Here is a 22020-nt window from a genome sequence, read left to right as displayed (position 1 = left end):
GTTCAGCTTTATCTTCATAAAGAGAGAAAAGTCTGCACTCCCCCCTTTAGCCTTTATTAGACATGCTCAGAGAAGAAAGAAATACTATGATTACATTTCAGCTTTTCTTTAGGGCTCTATTTATTCTTATTCAATTGACAAATTCTTATTTCCCTAGGGAATAACTTTTATCCCCTTAGCAATTTCTACATACGTGAAATGTGAAGCCTTTTAACTTTTTAGAAGGCAGTTAGAAATGTGGCTAGGTGATCAAATTTTAGATACCAATTCCAAAAATGGCAGGCTTTCTTTTTATCCTTCTGCTTTCAAAAGACACATCATTCTTCACTTTAAAATTTTTTCCTGAAGAGAAAAAATTTGTTATCTACATCCAACATGTAAAAGGTGTCTACACAAACCTTAATATTGCAATAAAGTTTAAGCTTTCAATTTAATTAATCATGTATGTATATGAGTAATATAATATTGCAAATTTGGGTTTTTTTTTTTTACTATAAACCTCTCATTAGAAAAGCTCCAGTCTGTCTTTTATATGTTTTTTCCCAGGTGTTTCTTGCTAACATTCATTTTTTTTCTTCTTGCCCAAGTGGCTCAAAATAAGAATATTGAAGGAAAAAGTGAGTATTATGACTAGGTAGTGTTTTTCTAACCATTCCTTTCCCTGAGTGCTATAATGTACAGTATCAACAATGAACAACAACACAAATGGAAAAAAATTCAGGTTATTTCTGGTCTGTTGATGGCTAAGTCCAACATACCAGCACAACAGTGACTCCATGTATAAATAAATGTTGGCTTCCAGAGAACATTTGACAAATGGAAGGAGCCTCAGCTGATGAATAGGACATTTGTTGTCACAGACATGCTAATGCACCTGGAGGTGTCATCAAACATTTGGGAATAAATACCCAAATAGCTACAAGGAGCTGGAGCTCGTGAGTCATGGCTGAAAAGTGATCTTTCATAGACTCTCACAGAAAAATCAGAAAGTATTTTTCCCTTAAAAACAACATGTACAGGGTGATTCTATATTATTACTATACTGCATTTAGAAAAAAAAATCCCCTTTGGGTTACCGATACCTAGAGAACACCATTTTAGATTGTATCTGGTGTCAGGAGGGTTGGATATAGATCATTAAATTAAAAGTTATGTGCCACTGGGCTTGCAACAGGCCAGATTCTACCTTAGTACCATTTTGTCAATATATGAGGTTTATCTTAATGTTGTACATACTACTTGCAGTATATCCCATCTTTCATATAAGAAAAAATCGATCACAACCTGGCAGCAATAGAACATGTGTTTTTAGTTTACCCAGTTGTAGACAGTCATTTGGTGGTCATTAAAAGTACAAAACGCTCAGTTCACCCTCAACCAAATCTTTTGACTACCATTTTTCATTGATTTTAAGAGGACAATCCAGTTTGATTGCTCCCCTCTCACCCCACTCTATCATTTTCCAGCCCTTCTCTGAGAAAGGACTAGTGGGTATGAACAGCCCACTGGTCAGAGACTGGTAAAGGGACCTAATGACTATATAATATGGCCAATAATCTTATTTCCCTTTCCAGACCCCATTCTGGCCTTGATTTCAAATGCCAAAGGGTAAAAAAAAAATCAATCTACATTATTTTGCAGTGTTCAGGGTCCTTGAAATGTTCTCTTGTGGATTTGCTCACAATAAATTCTGATCCAATGATCTGAACCTCTATTTTTGTCCATCTGAAGCACATTTCAGTGTAACACTATTTTTCCTTCTGTGAGGACTTATCTTCCTTTCATGGACCTAGTTATTCTCTGCATTCATGGAACAATGAACCTAATGAAATATAAAATGCTATTTATTGATTTTAAAAATCTTCTAAAAGATTTTTAGAAGGACAGACCCCAGATTCAGATAACCAAAAATAACATGATTTAGTGTAATTTAAAACCCAAGATTGGGCATGCCATAAATATTTCACCTTTTAAACTTATTTTCCTATCTGTCACTTAATTAGTAAATAAAATGGAAAGTCACTCTACAGTTAATGTGCATTCAAGGTTCATCATAACAACGGGGACAGCTGCCCAATCTGTCTACACCCAGAGAATGAAAATGTTGGTCAATAACCACATTCTTGGGCATGCAGTACCATGTTTTTAAAACAGTTTCTAGGGATTGGGGGAAATACCAAACACCTTCTGAACACTTAGAGACAAAGAAGATATTGCATTCTCATTAATTAAAGTAATGAATTCCATTGCAGCATATATGCTTTAAAAACCAAAAGGATTACCATTGTTGAAATATTGACAGACATTTACAAGTTTTCAAAAATAATTTTCCCCAAACATTACCACAATAATTACTTTGGCCCTTAACCTGAAAGCTGGGAGACAGGACAAAGTGCTTGTTTTCTTCCCAACTGTCTTACTTCACCAGCTCCAGGGCAGAGGGCAACAAGAACAACTGCCACATTCCTGGCTTTGGGGGAGAGACACAGGGAGCAGGCTAACTTCACAAAACTGGGCTTCTGTCCTTTAGCCCCTATTCCATGGGTTTCTTGCTTGTGGCAAAGGGCTTTCATAATGCCAGGTTACAAAACAAGAGGATGAGTTGTGTGGTCATCATAGACTAAGGGACCCAAAACTTCGACCTTTTTTTCAAAAAAAGAAAAACTAATAACATATTTGTCATATCAGAAGAATCTGTAGTTATTTCTTTAGGAACATTAAAAATATTATTTAGGGCTGGGGTTGTGGCTCAGTGGTACAGCACTCACCTAGCACATGTGAGGCACCTCAGCACCACATAAACAAAGTAAATAAAATAAATGTATTGTGTCCATCTACAACTAAAAAAATATTTAATTTTTTTTAAAAGTTTTGTTCTGAAAAAGGGAAGATATGGTAAGTCACTATTGACTTTTGTAGTTACAAATATCCCTCCTTCTTCTCCATGTTCATTTTATCTTTTTCCAACACTTTAAGTTATATTTCAAACACAGTCAAGATGAAGAGTTATATATTATAAATAACTAAATACTAAATAACCAGTCTCCCCTCTTTTCTCATAATCTCTTATAGTTTCATAAGACATCCTGAAAAATGTAAAATATCATCACTTATATTTTTAAATGTCACTCAAATGGCCAATTCTATTTGAGTAATAATCTTTTGTCTTTGAAACAGTATGAGAAGGCAAGCACAAAACAGATAAAAACTATGATTTGTGTACTATTTCAATAAGATTAAAATCTTTTAATTGAAAGTTATCTTTTAGGCAAATAATGAGTTCATTGCCCTAACAAAATTGTGCTCAAGAGAAAAGAAAGAACATGAGGTTTTTACCTGAGTGTCTATGAGAAGCCATGGCTTAAAGACCAAGTTCAGCAGCAGCACCTAGATCAGTCTTCCCTCAATCCCAGCTGATAGGACTGTGGCTCATTTGCGAACATACATTTAAGGGGAAGCGGCTCACAAAAATAACCAAGAGCAGATGTCCCACCCCTCCTCAGAGATCACAACCTTAATCCCACTAGAAAATTCTTAACCATTTTAGGTGATCCAAGGGAGAAGAATAGGACCCAGTAAAAATACCAAACGCTACATATAAATACCTGTGGGGCGACTCAGCATCCAAATTAGCTCCAGAGCCAGAGAGGCCACATAGAAAGTCATCCCCGTACCGGAATAAAATTTGGACTCAGCTCTGACATAGCTTAACGCTGAGCCAACCTTATTAATCTACTTTATATGCCTCAAGAGCTTGCATTTGGCCCTATAAATAATGCATTTTTGTGCTGTTAATGATAAAAGTAACTAAGTGATAGACTTTTGTTACAAGTGTAATTAAAGAGGATTAGACACTACGACTATAGAGATTAAGGGTATTATAAATGCTTAACTCTATGTCCTCCTTGGTATGTACCAGAGATCAGCAGATAGCCGAAGAAACAATTCTAGCCACCCTATCTCCCCAACGTGAGATAGAAGAAAACAGAATGGGGATGCACATGCATATCCCTGCTACACACACAAAGAAGACTGTCCCACCAACTCAAATCTCTCGCTTTTTATTGTCATTGGATTATAAATGTAAAAGCATGAATGAAAATAAAGACATGAAACCTTACATGTTATAATGGCTCCACAGACCATCAACTGGCTGGAGACTGGCCAATCAGACAGGAATTTTAGCAAAAGCCTCCAAGTCCCTCCAGGACCCCCTACCAGCCACTCCTCTGCCCTCATCCCCAGACCCCTGGCACTGGTACACTCTTCACTGGCCTTCTCACTATTCCTTGCACCTTCTTGGTACAGAACATCTCCTGGTTGCTCCTCCAACCACTACAAGTCTTTGCCCCAAGCCACTGTCAACAGAGTCTCCTGTGACCACCCTTAAGGTTCAAATTGCAACTTCGCTCCCTGCCAACATACTCCTTCCCTTTCTTCTGCAAGTTCTTGTCCACACGATAATTTTCCGCAACTCTGTCTTCCCCTTCTAACACAGTAGGCATCACACTGATCTCTCTCACTTGTCTGATTCGCCCCTCTGCTCTAAGAGGGCAGAGACTTGGTGGTGGTGTTCATTGCTGTGGCCCCAATACCTACAACACAGTGCAGCTCCCAGGAGGCTTTCAAAAACCATTTGTTGGAAAAATCAAACAAAAGAAGCCAACAAGTGTCATGTAACCCTCCAAAAACATAACTGCTACCAAGAATTCTTAAAGTGGCTACTAAACTTCAAGGATAACAAGATGAGTTTTGATTCTGGGACCAGCCCTGGGATGAGTACCTTTATATCCAGTGTCTTATCTAATAGTGCATATGTCACTGCTTTGGCCCTATTCAAAAAGCTCCCCTACCAGGCTGAGGGCTCACATAGTGCTTTGTTTTGTCTCCACATTCCTACAGCACATAATAGGTAAGTGCTTCACAGATAAATGAATGAATTGAGTTTCCCAATTCTCATGCTCTTCAAGCAATCCAGGAAAAGTTATTCTAGGAGATAGCTGAAATTGTCATTACCTCCTAGTTAGCTGGAAAATGGCATAACAATAAACACCTGCAGTTTCAGGCAAATACATTGCATGTTAGGGTAAAAAAAATAGACCTAAGAAAAGATAGGAAGTGGCAACTATGCTCTCCCCTCCACATTTTTCTAGCCTTTTACTCATCCAGGCTGATTAAATTATGGCAGAGGAATTGGCCAGTTGCAACAACACCATGCCCACAAAATGAACTTACACTCTTCACTGAGGGGAAATGCTCTTATTTTATTATGTGACTAACATTTACAAAATCAAAATTTTAGATTTCCATGAGGGAGGCATATTTTTTTTTAGGTAGAGTAAGTGTATTTTTAAGCGCTTCTCTTATAGTGGTGTGAATAATAAGCTTAGTGTGCCACAAATGCTTTCCTTTAGGAAGTCAATTTTAGTTTCAAGCTATTCATCAGGAGGTAGATCGTCATAGTGAGTAGAGTAGTCCTTTAGGGGTCAATTCATTTTGAAAAGCAATCACAGATAAATATGAATCTATTTTGCCTGAGACATAAGAAAATACAAAGACAAAACACCACTTTCTGAACACTAACTACTCAAATATGACAAGCCACTGAGCTGGGAGTGCCATCCTACAACTAACTACATTTATTCCAGCTGAAGTTCACATCAACCAGATAACTCTGCCTTCCTAAAAACTTTATGAAGCATGACCCGTGCCTGCTTGGACATTACTCCCTACTCCTACTGTCCTCAGGTCACAAAACTAGACCTTTCACAAAACCAAAAAGAAAAAGGCCATTTGTAATGTAAAAATCAATTTCTCAGTAAGAATAGTTGGTAGCTTTGTCCTGTGGTTCAGAAACCTTGATGGTTATTTAGCAGATACCTGAATAGTCAACTGGCTTTACTGGTGTCTGAGCTGATCTTATTACACATTAACAGTGTGATGTTTAATAATATCCTTGATAATCACTGTGCTGCTTTCAAATGCCTTAGTATAGTGCTGCTGTAGCTGCCTGCACTAGTGAACTAATCTTGTTAGTGTCTGAAGGCCACATTTCAGGTCTTCAAGTCTCTCCTGGGCTAACAAAATTAGGATGACTTTTTTTAGGGGGTGCTAGGCATCAACCCCCTGGCCCCCAACTTGGTCTTGTATGTGATCCTGAGAATCATTCATATCAGAGTTTATCTACATATCTTTGTATTCCAACTACCCATGGATGCATTATGCCCTATCTTGGGGTCCACCTGTATGTGACACTGTTCCATCCATTCATTTATTGTATATGATAAACACTGAGCAGATGTCCTATTATGTAATGTAAGACATTTTACATATCCCTTACTTTCAATGTTGCTAAGATAAATATACAAATGACTTCCATTCAAGGCAGAGCTTGGTGAGTATTACAGGGGAGATATAACATATTATCGAGATTTATCACAAAGATCATACCATCTTTGGGTATGATCTCTTTCAAGTGAGAAAGACTTGGTGAATAGTTATCATGGCACTGGAGTGGTCCCTGAAGAATGGCTAAGACTGTAGCATGCACATAATGGGGAGGGGCCATTCCAAGATAAAGGTATGGTGAGGTCAATTGTGTGAGAAGAACACAGAGCTTATCAAGAAGCAGGATGTAGCCTGTAAGTGGGGAGGTGACAGGGCATGTGATAAGTGGTAGGACCCGTAGAGAGAGAGGTGGGAAAGCCATAGCAGAGGGCTTTTTATAAGTGGTACATGGAAAGGGTGAGATCTGAGTGATGCAAGCAGCTAAAAGAAGGGTGGATCTCACAGGAAGAGTCTGGAGGCAGGGAAAGGGCCTACAAGAGCATTACACTTATTAAGGAAGGGCTACATGAATGACACTGGCTGTGGGCCTGGAAAAAAAAAAGACTAGATAGAAAGGACACTGTGAGACAGGACTGAAAAGACTGAGTAGACACAAAGGAGGGGATGGAGCCAACGAGCTTGGGAGATTGAGATTCTGGCAAGCAGGAGAATCATAGGGGATGTGAGAGGCAGAGCCAGTGTGGGACAGAGTGGCACTCTGGACTCCATGATGAGGTTCTTTTACGATGTCAATAGTGAACCCCTTTAATGAGATTCAGTTGTTAAGCAGAGAGAAAGTAAGACTAGTTTGTGGGGATTCCCACACTGCAATTGGATCCTACCCTCTACCTCAGAAGCACCACTGGGAGGATCACACTTCAAAGTTCAAAGTGGTGCAACCATAGAGTCAAATGCTGCATATTCAGTGACCCACTTGGCTCATGCACACCTCACGAATTTCTCCTTCACAGTGTGACTTGTGGTCACACTTCTCCTTTATTTTCCTTTTATTAAAGACTTTTTCAAATGGTTGAAAACTTATTCAGACAATTACTGGTCATTAGTCATGGCCAGAAGCAAGAGGCTGAATAACAAGGAATGAATTCTTTGTGGATTTATCAGTGGTTTCATCTCAACATTTTTTTTTACATTATTCTTCTCCTCTTGTCTACTACTAATAAATTAATATGCTACAAGTTTTTTCTCAATATAATTTTGTCAGGCTAATAGTTCCTCTGCCAACAATTTCTCCTGAGTGACTCCAACTGCAAGATTAAAGCATCTAGTCATGTACTATGATATGATGTGATTCAATGTTGAACTCTCCAGAGTATTTCTTGTCCTATGTACTCTTGCCAGAAAAAGTCAAGTACAGCTTCAGCCATCTCAGGTTCCTGTCAATCTTTAAGGTGGGGAGAGTACTTTTTCCTATTCACAAGTCCAATTTTGCAAAGTCACTGCTTAAATGTCACCATCCCCAGCATAACTATGAAAGAGCAAAATGAAGGAGCACTCCCAAAACTACATAAGGGGTGATTTTCTTCATGCAAGATGCAAATTAAAGTCCATAATTTTGCCTCTCCAAAGGGCCTCTGTATCTCAGAGCAAAAGCAAAGGTGGCTATGAAAAGGGGAAGATCTATTACAAATGAGATAAGATACATGAAATAAAAGACCCTGTAAACAGCAGGGCACCTTTAAAATGCTAATTATCCCTACTGAGGACCTGTTCATTCTACAATTGACCAAGGCTCAGAAGGTTTCCAAATAATATTCACTGAGGGATTAAGAATTGAAAGATATGCCATGGCTCCTGTCATTTGATTTTTGAAAATGTCATTCCATGATTAGTAACAGTTTAAAATGTCTCCTGTTCCCAAAGTCTGCCCCTTCCCATGTTACATTTAGACCCTCATCAAGATGTAGAAATATTCTACAGATATTTTCATGGCCCTCTAATCAGAAACCATTATCAGGACACCACTACACAAATGATTTTCAGAGCAAGCCACTATGATGAGTTCAGATATAAAAAACAAAGGTGGCACTTAAAAGAGAAATAAAGAAAAACCAGAAAATAACTAGAAATCAGAATTTTAGAAGGAAATATATAATACACACATAAAATATCACATCAAGGGGAAATGGACATTTCATGAAACTGAGAAGCTGGTAGGGATAAATCTCTGTCATATTTTAGGTGTTAAAATTCTCTTCAAGTCTATTTCTACCAACCACTTGTGATATATCTGTTTTATTTCCATGTTGCCATGTGCCATGACTCAAAACACCCTTTCAATCATACTAAGTCCTGGCATTCACCAAGCCCACCTGTTATGGACACTTCAAGCCTCTGATGGATGCTTGAGGGCTAAACATTCCATGGCCCTCTTCTATAATTTACCCAGATGATTAATATCCATAACAGGAAAGAAGAGCAAGTCAAATAAGCTACCATCCATACCTGTACTCTTAATGCTGATAACTAACAACTGACTGCTTGGGATTCGAAAGAAACCCTAATACTTCATGAACCCTTCTTCTTAGTGTGAAATATTAAGACTATTAACATATAATCTGTCTTCACTTACCAAAGGACTATGTTGAGTATATTACTGTGCTATGCACTGTTTTCAAACACCAAACAAGATAGTCCTAGAATTCAAGGTCAAGGTTGAAGAAACACAAAGTAGTTGTATGGGATTTGCTCAGTAGAACATCTGAACTTAACGTACCCCGAAGTGGGACAGTGTACATAGTAGAAGGAAAGAGACCAAGCAGTGATCTGGATGTCACTCAGGAAGTCATATTTTGTTAAGACACTAGAGCATCTTAAAAGCAATCTAGATTTCTGGAGGGATAACTATAGTACAGAAGGTACTTGGCCTCCATATGCTAGTTTTCCTAAGGGCCCTGGTAAGTGTCTCAGCAATGCCTCAATCTACACTCCACCTAGGAGTAGTTAGAGGTGGACTCAGGAAGGTGGTAGCCCACAATGATCTATATTGAAAGAGCTCACAAGAATAACTTTCTATGGAAAGAACTCTTCTGTTGTGCCAAGACAGGCACTATTTTGTAAAAACTATGTGGCAGTAGCAGAGTGATCTGCATGTGTGGTCTGCCAAGACATTATTACCCTGAAGCGTAGCTTGTATGCCCTTGGTCAGTCTGTTCATGGTCAAAACAGAGTGTAAGTAGGTCCCTCCAAATGTGGAGATTCTAGGAGGACCTAGAAATGAAGTGGACCAGGTCTATGGGTGTTTCCACTTCTGTAAAGATTGCATAATGACAGAGCTAGAAATCATCTTCAATACCATCTAGTTCAACTCTCTCATTTTGCAGATGGGAAAACTGCAGCTCCAAGATGGGGAGATGACTTACTTCCCCCTGAGTTACCTGCAGCTCCAAGTCTGGAACCTGAGTGTCTGTTCCCTCAAAAGGTACTCTTTCTTGCTCCCTGTCAAGCTACTTCCACCAAGGGGTCCTTTACTCACGACAATGCAAAGCCTAGGAATGTGGTTTATGATAAATGAGGTTCATGATCACTTGACTTTGGTAATTACAACATCTAGTCTGTAATATGGATCACAGACTCCAAGACTAAAGGATAGTTATATGACTTACAAGTGAAACAGCATAGATTCTCTTGTGCTACACCAAGAGTCTAGTCAAAGAGACCACACACTGCTGAGATAATTTGGAAACAGTTGCTGATATAGAGCTGTGGGAGACAAGGTCTAGGTTGAACAAAGAAGCAAAGAGTCTATCCAAAACAGCTAACATTTAAAGAACAAGAGTGTGTGAATTCAAGGATCTCAAAGTCTAAGCAATATGTTTACTATGTTAGGTAGCAATGAGAGGATATAAAGCCAGCAAATTGGCTTCACAAAAAAGGAGGATCTTAGGGCTGGGGTGTAACACAGTGGTAGAGCACATGCCTAGCACAGGTAAAATTCTGGTTTCAACTGCCAGCACCACAAAAAAAGAGGGTCTGCAGGTAGACCCAGAGTGGCAGAAACCACCAAAGGATACATGCTTATTGCATCACACTGACCTCAATTTCAGCCCTTCTTGTTCATTTTCAAGCAATGTGATAAACAGAACATGTGACATATGTACTTAGTATAATAAGACCAGATTATGTAAAGTACAGAAAATGAAACAAAGAGTGATAGTGATTATTCTATTCAGACAAAATTGATGTAGGCTGGATCAGAACTATTTTGAAAGTTTCTGTGAAAGAAATTCAAAGTTCAATTATATATAAGATTGGTTGAACAACTAGCATTGTTAGTTCTAAGATAAATAATAAGGAATTTCCAAGATTAATATGAGTTTCAATAGAATACAGTGTACTACAGTGTCCACTTCCTGGTTGTATGACATACACAAACTAACTTCTCTGTTACGCCATTTGCTCATCAGTAAAATGGGGATAATTGAAGCTATGTAGTAGGGTAACTGCAAGGATTGGCACACAGCAAGCATTATATATTATTATTTATTCAACTGCACTCTAAAAATATAGCTGTTCCGAGCAGCAGATTCCTGCAAGTACAATTTATCTTCAAGTTTACCATTTCACAAGAGATATGTTAAAAAGAGATAAGAGCTCAAGATGTTGGCCAAGAGCCCAGCTGTAAAGACCATGGGAATAACTATAGCAGAGAGCAAACCTCAAAGTCCTAGGGACTTAGAGGTATTGGCCTCTGGCCTAGCACAGAAAGATGTATAAGCAACATGGGCAGAGAAGGGTTTATGAACACAGAATGGGGTCGTGGGAAGAACAAAGCTCTTTTGCTCCTCAAGGAAAAGGCCCAATAATCTAGGTCACCTGCCCAGTTTGCAGGTACATAAGAGCCTTCCTACCAAGAAAGGGTCCAGGTAGCACAAGAGAGGATTAGAACCTTCCTGGCTGGAGTTAATTGGCTTTCCAGCATAACAAAGAAGGGTTTGCTCTTATGAATGCTATTTAATAAAAAGACTATACATGCTTCACATCTTGGAGCTAAAGTTGGTCCATAAAGATCAACAATGCATAGAAACTACTTATATTCATTAGGCAGCTCCCATCAGAATGCAGATTAATTTTGCATCATGAGTTAATTATGAACGTATGCCAAGAATATGGATCTGAAACATCCTATCTCCACCCCTTTTTGTTTATTTTGAGACAGGGTCTTGCTAGGTTGCTGAGGGTCTCACTAAGTTGCTGAGGCTGGTCTTGAGCTTGTCATCCTCCTGACTCAACCTCCCAAGTCACTAGGATTACAGATGTGTGCCATCTTATATGTTCACACTGACTGTTAAAGCTTTCATTTTTTCACTTTACCAAGTAGCTTTTTATTTCTAAACATCTTACTTACATACCATAAAATTCACCCTTTAAAAATGTACTATGGTTTTTAGTATACTCAAAGTTGTACAGTCATCTCCACTATTCAGAACATTTTCATCAACCCCAAAGAAACCCTGATTATCTTAGCAGCTACTCCTCATTCTCCTCTTCACCCCTAGCCCATCCCCTGGCAACCACTAATCTACTTTCTATCTCTACAGATTGGCCTATTCTAAACATTTCATATAAACAGAATCATAACAACATATGGTCTTTTGTGTCTGACTTCTTTCACTTAGTGCAATATTTTCAATTGGTACATGTTGCCACATGTACCAATACTTCATTCCCTTTCATGGCTGAAAAATATTCCATTATATAGATAACATTCCCTTATATAGAGGCTGGCATTGTAGCTTAGTGGTAGAGCGCTTGCCTAGCACACATAAGGCACTAGGTTCGATCCTTAGCACCACATGAAAATAAATAAATAAGTAAACCAAAGATATTGTGTCCATAAAAAAGTATATATAGATACATCATATATTGTTTATCCATTTAGAAGTTGACAAATATATGGGTTGTTTCTACATCTTAGCCCTTATAAATAATGCTACTATGAACATTTTCTTTTTTGTGTAAATTTATCTTACTTTGAAACATCTTTTTTAAAGGTACAAAAAAAGTACATAGGGAAAAGTCTTCCTCCTCCTGCCTGTCACCAGGCATCTACTCCCCCTCTACATTCATAACCAATGACACCATGGTCTTCTTGTGCTTCCAAAGATACAAGTATATAACAATTAGGTAGTTATATGTCTTCTTCTGTGCCTTGCTTTTGCTATTTATTCTACTGCTATTTGTATTTATTTATATTTAGAGAACTCTGTATGCCAGAACAAAAAAGAGATTCCATTTTTTAACACATATATCCTAATTCAACTGTGTATATATACCACAGTTAACTTATGTGGTTCCTTGTTGACATTTAAATTGTTTCTCATCTTTTGTTGTGACAAACAGTACTGTAAAGAATATATGTATATCTTGGTTGAGAATATAGCTCAGTTGGTAGAGTGCTTGCTAGCATGCGTAAGGCCCTGGGTTCAGTCCCCAGCACCACACACACACACAAAAAGAATATATGTATATCTAGAAAGGATGAAATGTACCAACTAAAAATATTACATAATGAGTGAGTTTAACCAGATTGCCCTTCTCTAACACTCAAGAGGCATCAGCTATGCTAAAGGAATGGGAATTTTGGTTTACAAAAAAAGGGAGAACAAAAAAGGAAAAGGATGAGCTTGGGGTATAAGTCAGTGGCAGAGTGCTTGCACAGTACATGTGAGGCACTGATTTCGATCCTCAGCACCACATAAAAATAAATAAATAAAATGAAGGCACTGTGTAAAAACAAAAAGAAAAAAGAATGAAAAGATCTCAAGCAGATCAGGAAGAACCACCATCAAAGCTTACTGAAATGACAGATTATTTTTGTTCACAAATTGAAGATGCCATCTAGAAATCCCATGCCAACTAGGCTACAATTACCTTTAGCATATCCACCCAGAGAGGAAGTGGCTTTTGATTCCAAGTCTAATGCTCTTTGCACCCAACCACAATGCCTTGCCAGTGAATTTAAAAACAACAAACTTAGTAAAATGCTTATGCTGACAATGTACACAACATGTGCTCATGCTACACGACATCATGGTGGATTAGTGGCAACAGAGGATCTACTTCTCAAAATTAAGGACAGTCAAATCTTAGTATTCCTCAAATCTTAGGCTAAATAACTATATAAAGTACACACATTACTTGACTTTCAAATATTCATGTTGTCTTCTTTATCTATTTAAAAAAAAATGAAGGGTGGCTTTTCAGCTGGGGATTATAATGGAGTAATTTGAGCTGGGCACAAGCCCTTTTGGAGGATAAGACTGGCAACATGTCACTGATGCATACCACCAGGGAAGTGCACAGTTCTGAGTCACAGGTCTGACCTTAAAACTGCATGCTGGGAAAACAAAACAATATCCTCATTTGTTATATAAGTCTTTCAGGGATTTTCCAAGTGTATCTGTGTCAGTTTTTTCAATCCACCCTATAATTGTTCCCACTTTCAAAGCAGAGTAATACCTTGATGTCTATAATTTCAAAAGTAAGTCTTTTCTGAAATAAGCACTTGGATTTTTAAAGGTCACACAATTAACTGAAGCCAAGTAACCTAGTCTGTGGCTAATTGTCACTGATTTACCAACTTGTAATGTACCTCTGTATTTCTACAAAAAAAAAATGCAAAGAAAAAGAGAGATCACTGATACCCTCATTTCACTCACACAATGAATATTTTAAAATATTAACTCTGGAAAAGAGTTGATGTTTATAAATAAGCTTAAATGTGCAAACTATTTTTATTTATTTATATATAGTATAGTGTTATAGTATTATATTAGTATCACCACACTATTATATATATTATAGTATTTATATGTGCGTGTATATATGTGTGTTTATGTGTGTGTGTGTGTACACAGGGGATTGAACCCAAGGGTGCTCTACCACTGAACTATATCCCCAGTCCTTTTCATTTTGAGACAGGGTCTTAGGAGCTAAGCTGCGGAGACTAGCCTCAAACTTTGGTCATCCTACCTCAGCGTCCTAAGTTACTGGGATTAAAAATGTATACAACCATGCCCAGCTCAACCATTTTAAAAGTATGGATAACAATTAATCTTATTAGATGTCAAAATGGGGATCCACAGTTATGGTGTTGTGGCACTTCTGCATGGCAAACCAGGAGTATATAAGAAAGGCAAACCTAGTTACTTTTAATTATCTTTAAACTGTCTCATTTAATATCACAAATAAATGTTAAAGCCTATTTAAATTATCATATACTGGCCCAGGAAATGTTCAAAAAGAGATTAATTCAGGAGTTGTGAAATAGGACATCTAATTTTCAAATACTTTTAGGGAGTTCAAAATCAATTAAAATTTACTTTGTAGAATTTAAATTGAGATAACCATTTAAAAGTTAATTTTAAGCTTTGATTTAATGAAGATAACAGTGAAATTTTGTTGACTTTATTGTGTTATAACTCAAGGAAAGAGTTCTAGACTTGGAATCAAATACCCCACATGTAGTCTCTTGATTATGAGCCTCTTTACTAGCAAAATTAATTTACTTTTCTCATCTATGAAAACAGGATATCAACATCTGTCCTGCTTTCCCCATAGAACTATTCTTTTTCAATAAAGAATAGATGTTTGTTTAGCTCACATTTTAGAGACTGGGAAGCCCAAGAGCATATTCATGACATCTTGAAAGTACCTTCTTACATCATAACATGATTGGGGGGTATCACATGGTGAGACAAAGCAAGGGAACTGGAAAGAGCTCTCTTTTTTAACAGTATGATTCCCATGATATTAATCCACAATACCTAATAATTTCTAGAAGTCCTACCTCTCAACAAGTTAGCTGTTAATGTATAAATTTGAGATGGATGTTCAAACTATAGCAGTTCTGAGTAAATATTAGTTCTCTCCTTCATTTCCTATCATTTTGTCTTCAAGAGAGTTGTTGTAAAAAAAATAGAGTGTTATAATTATACATAGTAGTATAGAATTGTTTTAGGAACAAAATTGAATGATATCTCCAAATATTGCATGAAATAAAAGGTAGCAAAATATTTGTAGAAGAAAAATATAAATACATATGTACACTGTAGGTAGTATCTTCTTGGTTTTCAGTTGGACTTAAATTTTCATGACTCACACAATTTCTATAATAAGCACACACACATTTATTATACACCACAAAATTCAGAGGCAGATCATTGTGAAAAGATTGACAGTCTCTGTGACAGAGATTTTCTCTTACATGTTAGCCCAAACTTTCAAGGATATAGAATTTAGAAAAATAGTAATATGGGTATTTTAGCTTTACTTAGAGTCAAGCCATTTAATCCTCTTGTAAATAACTAATATGGAATTCTTTGCAAAGGGACAAGTAGTTGGGAACAAATGTATAATAAGCAAGCTCCACATAATCTTGGGTCTTTGCTTTGATCTAAAATCAAAAGCATACTACTGTGCATATTTGTATAGGGTATTTTTAGTAGCTTTAAGTAACTGACATGGTTCATCCTTCATTCTTTACAAAGAAAATAATTTGGAAAGCCATCAACTAAAGAAAAATTTCAGCCAAGATTAGTTATAAGACTTTCACTTGGGAAAAAGTAAATAAAATAAGGAACACTTTGACTTCTGTTGTTTAAGGGCTGGAACTTCAGTAACAACTTGAAGAAGTGAGTTAATCTCTTTGTAACCCAGCCAGGACAGGGTTTATTTTCCTACTGTTATGATGGTAACTTAGAACACACAGGACAACAATATCAAATATCAATTCCCTCCAGAGTGGTAACTTTCTAAATGTAGTAATTAGTAATTTGTCAAGATTATCATTCAGCATACAAATAAATACTTTCTACATAGTAATTTGAACTTCTGTGCCACTTTTCATACCAAGTCCTCAAATGCTAAAATGTAAACTAGAAACTGTTTTCATGAAATAAGATTACAGGTGTTATAGGTGGATAACTGAGACATTAAAAGATTAAGTGTCTTGCCTGAAGAGAAGGGGGCAAGGACAAACTAAGAATAGAATCTCAAGTACTGTCACCTGTCCTAAGCATAAATCTAGAAAACTTTCCACCTTCCTACTTAAACCATAAGTGTAATCAATTTGTATTTATATTTTAAACATATGTTTAGCAGTTAAGAAAATCAATCTTCTCAACTAATCTGTGGAAATATAAAATCAAGGATGGTACTGTACACATGAACTATAGAAAATAACATTTACATATAAAATAACATTTATATAGCATTCCTATATAAAATAACATTTACAAATAAAATCAAATCTGATTTGAAAGCTTAATATCATATCTAAATCCCAATAAAATAATTCATAAATGAGCTATTAACAAAAACTACATATGGTTTTAAACTGAATTCTTACCCTATATACAGTAAATCAGTTTTATTATGGGTGATTATGAAATATTCACAGGACAAGTCAGTCACATTCTAAGATCAAAGAGTAAGTCAGTGGTAGACAAATCAAAATATCTGCAACCCAAGTCTCTTCCCAGACCAAAGTGCATGCTATTCTATCATGCCAAGGAGTTTTTATGGGTTTTAAAGGGTCATGTGCTTGTCTGAAGGGTTGGTAAGTTTTTTATAACTCCTATATATAACTTTTTTAAAATTCATGCTCTACTGACACATTTAAAATATATGTAATTGCCAAATTTCCCCCACCTAATGCCTGTCCAAGATTTTCTGTTCTTTTTGTTTTTATACACTAAGTTTTCATGAGCCATCTAGAGATTGGGAACATAGAAGTCTGTTTCTACCCAAGCAACAGCAACTGGAACTGAAGTAGAAAGAAGAGCATTATCCCCTATAGGGAATATGAAAAACTGCTTGGAAATGCTTTTAAGGGATCTCCTGCCAGCTAACTCAAGAGTGCTAGTGAAGACTTCCAGAAGGAAATATACCCAGCCAACCCCCTGGGCCAAAGGGAGACTGTTTGGACACAATTCTGGGGACTGAGAATAAAGGGAACAACTACTCAGATTTGCAAGAACATAGGGAGTGTTTTCCACATAAATAGGGGCAAAAGTCTTACCCTGGAACCTTTTAGCTCCATTCCCATTCTCTCTCTTTTCAAATTGTTTTAATAATTTGCACTTAACACCTTGACACCAGGGTTTGGGACTAGATCCAGCATAGACCAATTTATCCCAGGGTTAACTGTTCCTCTGCTTTCCAAATGCAATAGCATCTGTGGGCGGGACCAACACAATGTTTATAACTCTTTTAAAGATGATCTTACCTCTCTATTAAGAACTGGAAGCTATTTGGCTTCTACCTCTGATGAAAATGAAATTTACAAGCACACTCCAACTTAATTAGGGGTCAACAATGTCTGAGTCACAAAAAAAGTTCAGATTTAAAAATAAGACAGTATTTTTTCCAACTCCATGCCAGAATTCCAGAAAACCTGTTACTTTTAAAATAAGGCTCCTAAATTTTTTTCCTAGTAAAATTGGGACATTTATTTTATATCTTCTTTCACAGCATCTATGCCAATTTAGGCACATTAGTGTAATGTTCAAAAAGCTAGACTTGAAGTATATAAAATACATGGAAGTTAAGAGTGGTGAAGATTTCTTCTATATTCACTTTGCAATGCATCCCAAAATAAAATGGACTGGTGGGTGGATGGATATGTGGTAAAACAAGTAGAGTAAAATGTTGTTAATGGCAGACTATAGATGATGAATATACAGTTGGTCACTGAAAAAACATTTCGGCTTTGAAAATCTTCATAATAAAACGTTAGGAGGAATTAATATATAAATAAAATCTTAAAAATTATCAACTGCAGCTACACACAAGCAGGTATTTACTTCTAAAAGGCATTTATAACCCCACACACAGAACATGATACAATCTGAGCTGGGTATGGTGGAAGACACTGATAATTCCAGCAACTCAGGAGGCTGAGGCAGGAGGATCACAAGTTTGAGGCCACCCTTAGCAACTTAGTAAAACCCTGTTCTCAAAGCAAAAAAAAAAAAAAAAAAAATTAAAAAAGGACTTGGGATGTATCTTAGTGGTAAAGCAACCCCTGAGTTCAACCTCCAGAAAAAAATCACATAAAAAATGAACATAGTATAATCTGTAGTGAAGGAACCAAGGTGAGTACAACTGCCTCTAATGCAATGAATCTATCAAGCCCATTTGAAGGTTTCTCAGGGATAATCAAGAAGTCCTCAAAAAATCCCACAATAAACTGAAATATTACATACATAAATTTTCAGACCTGTCTTGAGTAGTTTGCTTTCCTAAATTCCCTAATCCATTTCCACAACCTCATCTGAGGAATGATACCATAGCCAGCCTCCAGCTTCTTAATCATCTTTCCCCTTTTATGGTCGTTTCAAGTTTAAAGGATATACTCATCTGTTTCCAGATTCCTAAAGGTACTAGAAAAAAAAAATCTAAATATAACAGATGGATAAGTGCTCATGGTAACTGGAAACCCAAATGTAATTTCAGCCTTCACAGGCCAATGTCTTAACACCCATGGCTTTAGTGTAATGGCCCACTGTAGACCTTTTGTCTTTATTCCCCCAACAGAAATATTATCCTGACTTTGATGGATGACAGAAAAGTGCTATTCAAAGTTTTATTTTAGGCTGACATTAATAACCTTTACTTATTTTAAAGTCAATCAGTAAATATTCTCCAGTATGTTAAAATTGACTGTACAACACAGATGAGTGTGTCTGTCATTTTTATTACTTTTTAAATAGTTCAGTGCGCTTTTAAAATCAAATTCAAACTTGGTAAAACCTCTTAAACACAGCTATGAATTTTACATTTCCATAAAATATAATACAAAACCCAGTAGACTAGAAGCACTATTTTTGTACTCTTAGTGCTTATTAGATCTATGACTTTTGAGTAACATTAAACAGATACTAAACCCTCTCTAGACTTCACAGACTAAAGCACTATCAAGCTGGTAACTTCTTGATTCTCAACCTGTCCATTCCCCTGCCCATAGTATCTAAGTCTATCCCCATCCTTACAGTAACATTGCACTACTATCCTCAACCCCAATTCTTTGGTTTCATCATATAAATAAGACCTTCAATTGCATTTCCTAGGTTAACCTTCCAAGTTTCAACAGTATAAATAATGCAATCAGCAATGTGGGGGAGAAAGGGGCAGCAGTATGTATGTTTGTATACTTGCCTGTAGTTAGAAACAAATGGAAACTTCCCACAGTCTGAAAATGGAGTATATTTCACATTCAAGTTAACACTTCTTCTTGGCCACCACCAAAATAAATGTCAGGATTTCAGCAAATCTGATAATAGCTCTAAGAACATCAAAATCAAGGCCACACAAAGATATTCATGCCAAATTGTTAGAGGTGAAGTGGATATATGCCTGCAGCTTACCATGAAATGAATCTAAAAAAATCAGAAAGGGGGCTGGGGATGTGACTCAAGCGGTAACGCGCTCACCTGGCATGCGCAGGGCGCTGGGTTTGATTCTCAGCACTACATAAAAATAAAATAAAGATGTTGTGGCCACCAAAAACTAAAAAATAAATATTAAAAATTCTCTCTGTCTCTCTCAAAAAAACATTTTTTTAAAAACCAGAAAGACTAATGGATCAATGGATATGTAATAAAGCAAATATAGAAAATGTTTAATTTTAGATTATGTAGGAATATGAGTGTTCACTGCACAATTTTAACTTTTTATGCTTAAAACTCTTCATATTAAAATGTTGAGAAAAAAAATGATGCCACCCTATAATGAGGTAGGAAAGACTACATTTGGGGAAGTTCTCCAATGATGTCAGGAATATGGCTATTAAAGGAACAGAGCGTCAAATAAAGATTCTGCATTATCCTGTGCAATTCCAGATAATGCTATGGCTTGCAATATATTCAATTCCTTTCATTCAATTTATTGTATCTCTAGCCAATGCCTACTAAGCCTCTGACACTAATAAATGATATAGAAGACCTAAGAGGAAATATGAGGATTCTTGCTCCGCAGGATCTTCCCATTTCCTGGAAAACCAGGGTACCATTTAAGATAGTAACCTCAACCAAATCCTTTTTTATATTTTAGATTGTTCAAGTAGAAAAAATGGAAAACATTCAGGAGAGGGCCAAAAAAGTCAGATAAAGATCCTGTGTAAAGTTTTGGGGCCTGACAGTACAGACAGCAGAACTGGGAATATGGGCTAAAAATATTGACACACGTTATACTGTCACTCAGTTCAATCCTATCGCATGAGTCCAATGCAAGTGGTAGAACTCTCCCTCTCCAATTACCAAGTGGATGAAACACTTGAGGCACCAAAAAAAAAAAAAAAAACTATGTACCCTGACAACGATGTACACAAACCCTTACCATCATCCACAGAAAAGGCTGTACTGGTTCTGGGAAAAAAAAAAGTGGAATACCTTAATTAGCACATTACAAATTCACAGCTTTAAAGAGTGTATATTTAAAGAAATGGTCATATCATCACATGCATACATCCCATGGTTTAAGAGATGTCCACAGACTCAACAAACAGCACAAATTTTTTACCAAACTACCTATGGATCATTGCTTTTCTCCTCAGGTGAGAAGAACTGTTAAAGAAACTATCTAATAATTGGACATCCTCAGTAAGAAATGCTCTACAAAGTGGGAAGTCTCTCTGGCAGACAGACAGTGAGGTTACTCTAAAAACATTTTTATGTATTTCATCCAATTCTATTTACAATGATTTGATCCCTAGTGCTATTTACACATAATTCAAGTATTAACAATGAAAGAAATAACAAAATTCACAAATTATAACAATTATTTGCACAGTTCTCCACAATGGCTTCCAACATGTGATATAAAACTGATAATAATGATAAGAGTTATGATGAAGACAAAAGTACTATTCATCCTCAAGCATTATTAAGGGCTATAGGCCTTAACAGTGATTTCTGTAAAATGCTTTCACCTAAACTATAACTATACCAGCCATGACAAAATTTATATGATTTACATATGATCTTAACCTAATAAATTTTCTAAGTTCACGGTTATAAAACATGTGAGTCAAAGTTTCAAAGCAGAAATTAAGAAGCATCCAACATCCATCTCACAAGTGTAGCTCTCTCTTACAAGTGAGCATCTGTTGTTGGCTTCTCAAGTCTTTGTCCTATTAATAGAAGAGGTGATGATGGACAAGATTCCACATCCACTGTGCTTTTATGATTAAGTATTCACAAGTTCCTATTGTACCCGAACTGAACTTGATGACAGTTCTTAATATTTTACAACTGGGGAGTAAAGATAGGACACAAGTCATTTCCCTTGCCATAGCCTTTGTGCAATCCTTATTAATCATTTTCTGATTCCTTGGTTTTGGTCTTAAGAAAAGTTTGTGTATGTGAGTGTGTTCCTAAGAAAGTGAAAGGTCTTGCAAATTATCCATGAGTAAAGTGACAATATGCACTAGCCTTAAAGAATTCTGACTTGATTTTGAATAAATAATTTAAGTTCCCTAAAACTGGAATCTTTTTAAGTCTCAGACAAACCATATGGGAGAGAATAAAAAGTACTCTGTCATCACACAAACTAACTGAGGTCCAAGACAGTGTGACTCTAGCTATGTTAGAAACCAGATATGTATTCTCCATTTAACATCAAGTGAGTATAGATGAAATGCTAGATTTGAATTTCAGTGTTCAAGTCAGATTT

At 36.6% G+C, this 22020-nt stretch overlaps 1 protein-coding gene across 3 annotated transcripts in view; it reads right to left on the bottom strand.

Moving 5' to 3' along the window:
- The window catches only part of Fhl1 (four and a half LIM domains 1), a 57914-nt gene that overhangs the window by 9368 nt on the left and 26526 nt on the right, over window positions 1-22020 (bottom strand). Inside the window, exon 1 of one of the 3 annotated variants that reach the window (XM_077107663.1) lies at window positions 3337-3560. The exons of 1 other annotated variant lie outside the window; for it this stretch is intronic. In XM_077107663.1, coding sequence (XP_076963778.1) covers window positions 3337-3358 — 22 coding nt within the window. In that variant the 5' untranslated portion in view covers window positions 3359-3560. Of the gene's footprint in view, window positions 1-3336; window positions 3561-22020 lie in introns of those variants that run through there. One more of the 3 variants, XM_077107666.1, reaches the window with a different exon arrangement.

Source organism: Callospermophilus lateralis, chromosome X, assembly GCF_048772815.1.
Source record: "Callospermophilus lateralis isolate mCalLat2 chromosome X, mCalLat2.hap1, whole genome shotgun sequence".
NCBI classification, from domain to species: Eukaryota; Metazoa; Chordata; class Mammalia; order Rodentia; family Sciuridae; genus Callospermophilus; species Callospermophilus lateralis.
Note: the sequence above shows the minus strand (reverse complement) of the source record. Positions and strands in the feature narration are given on the sequence as shown.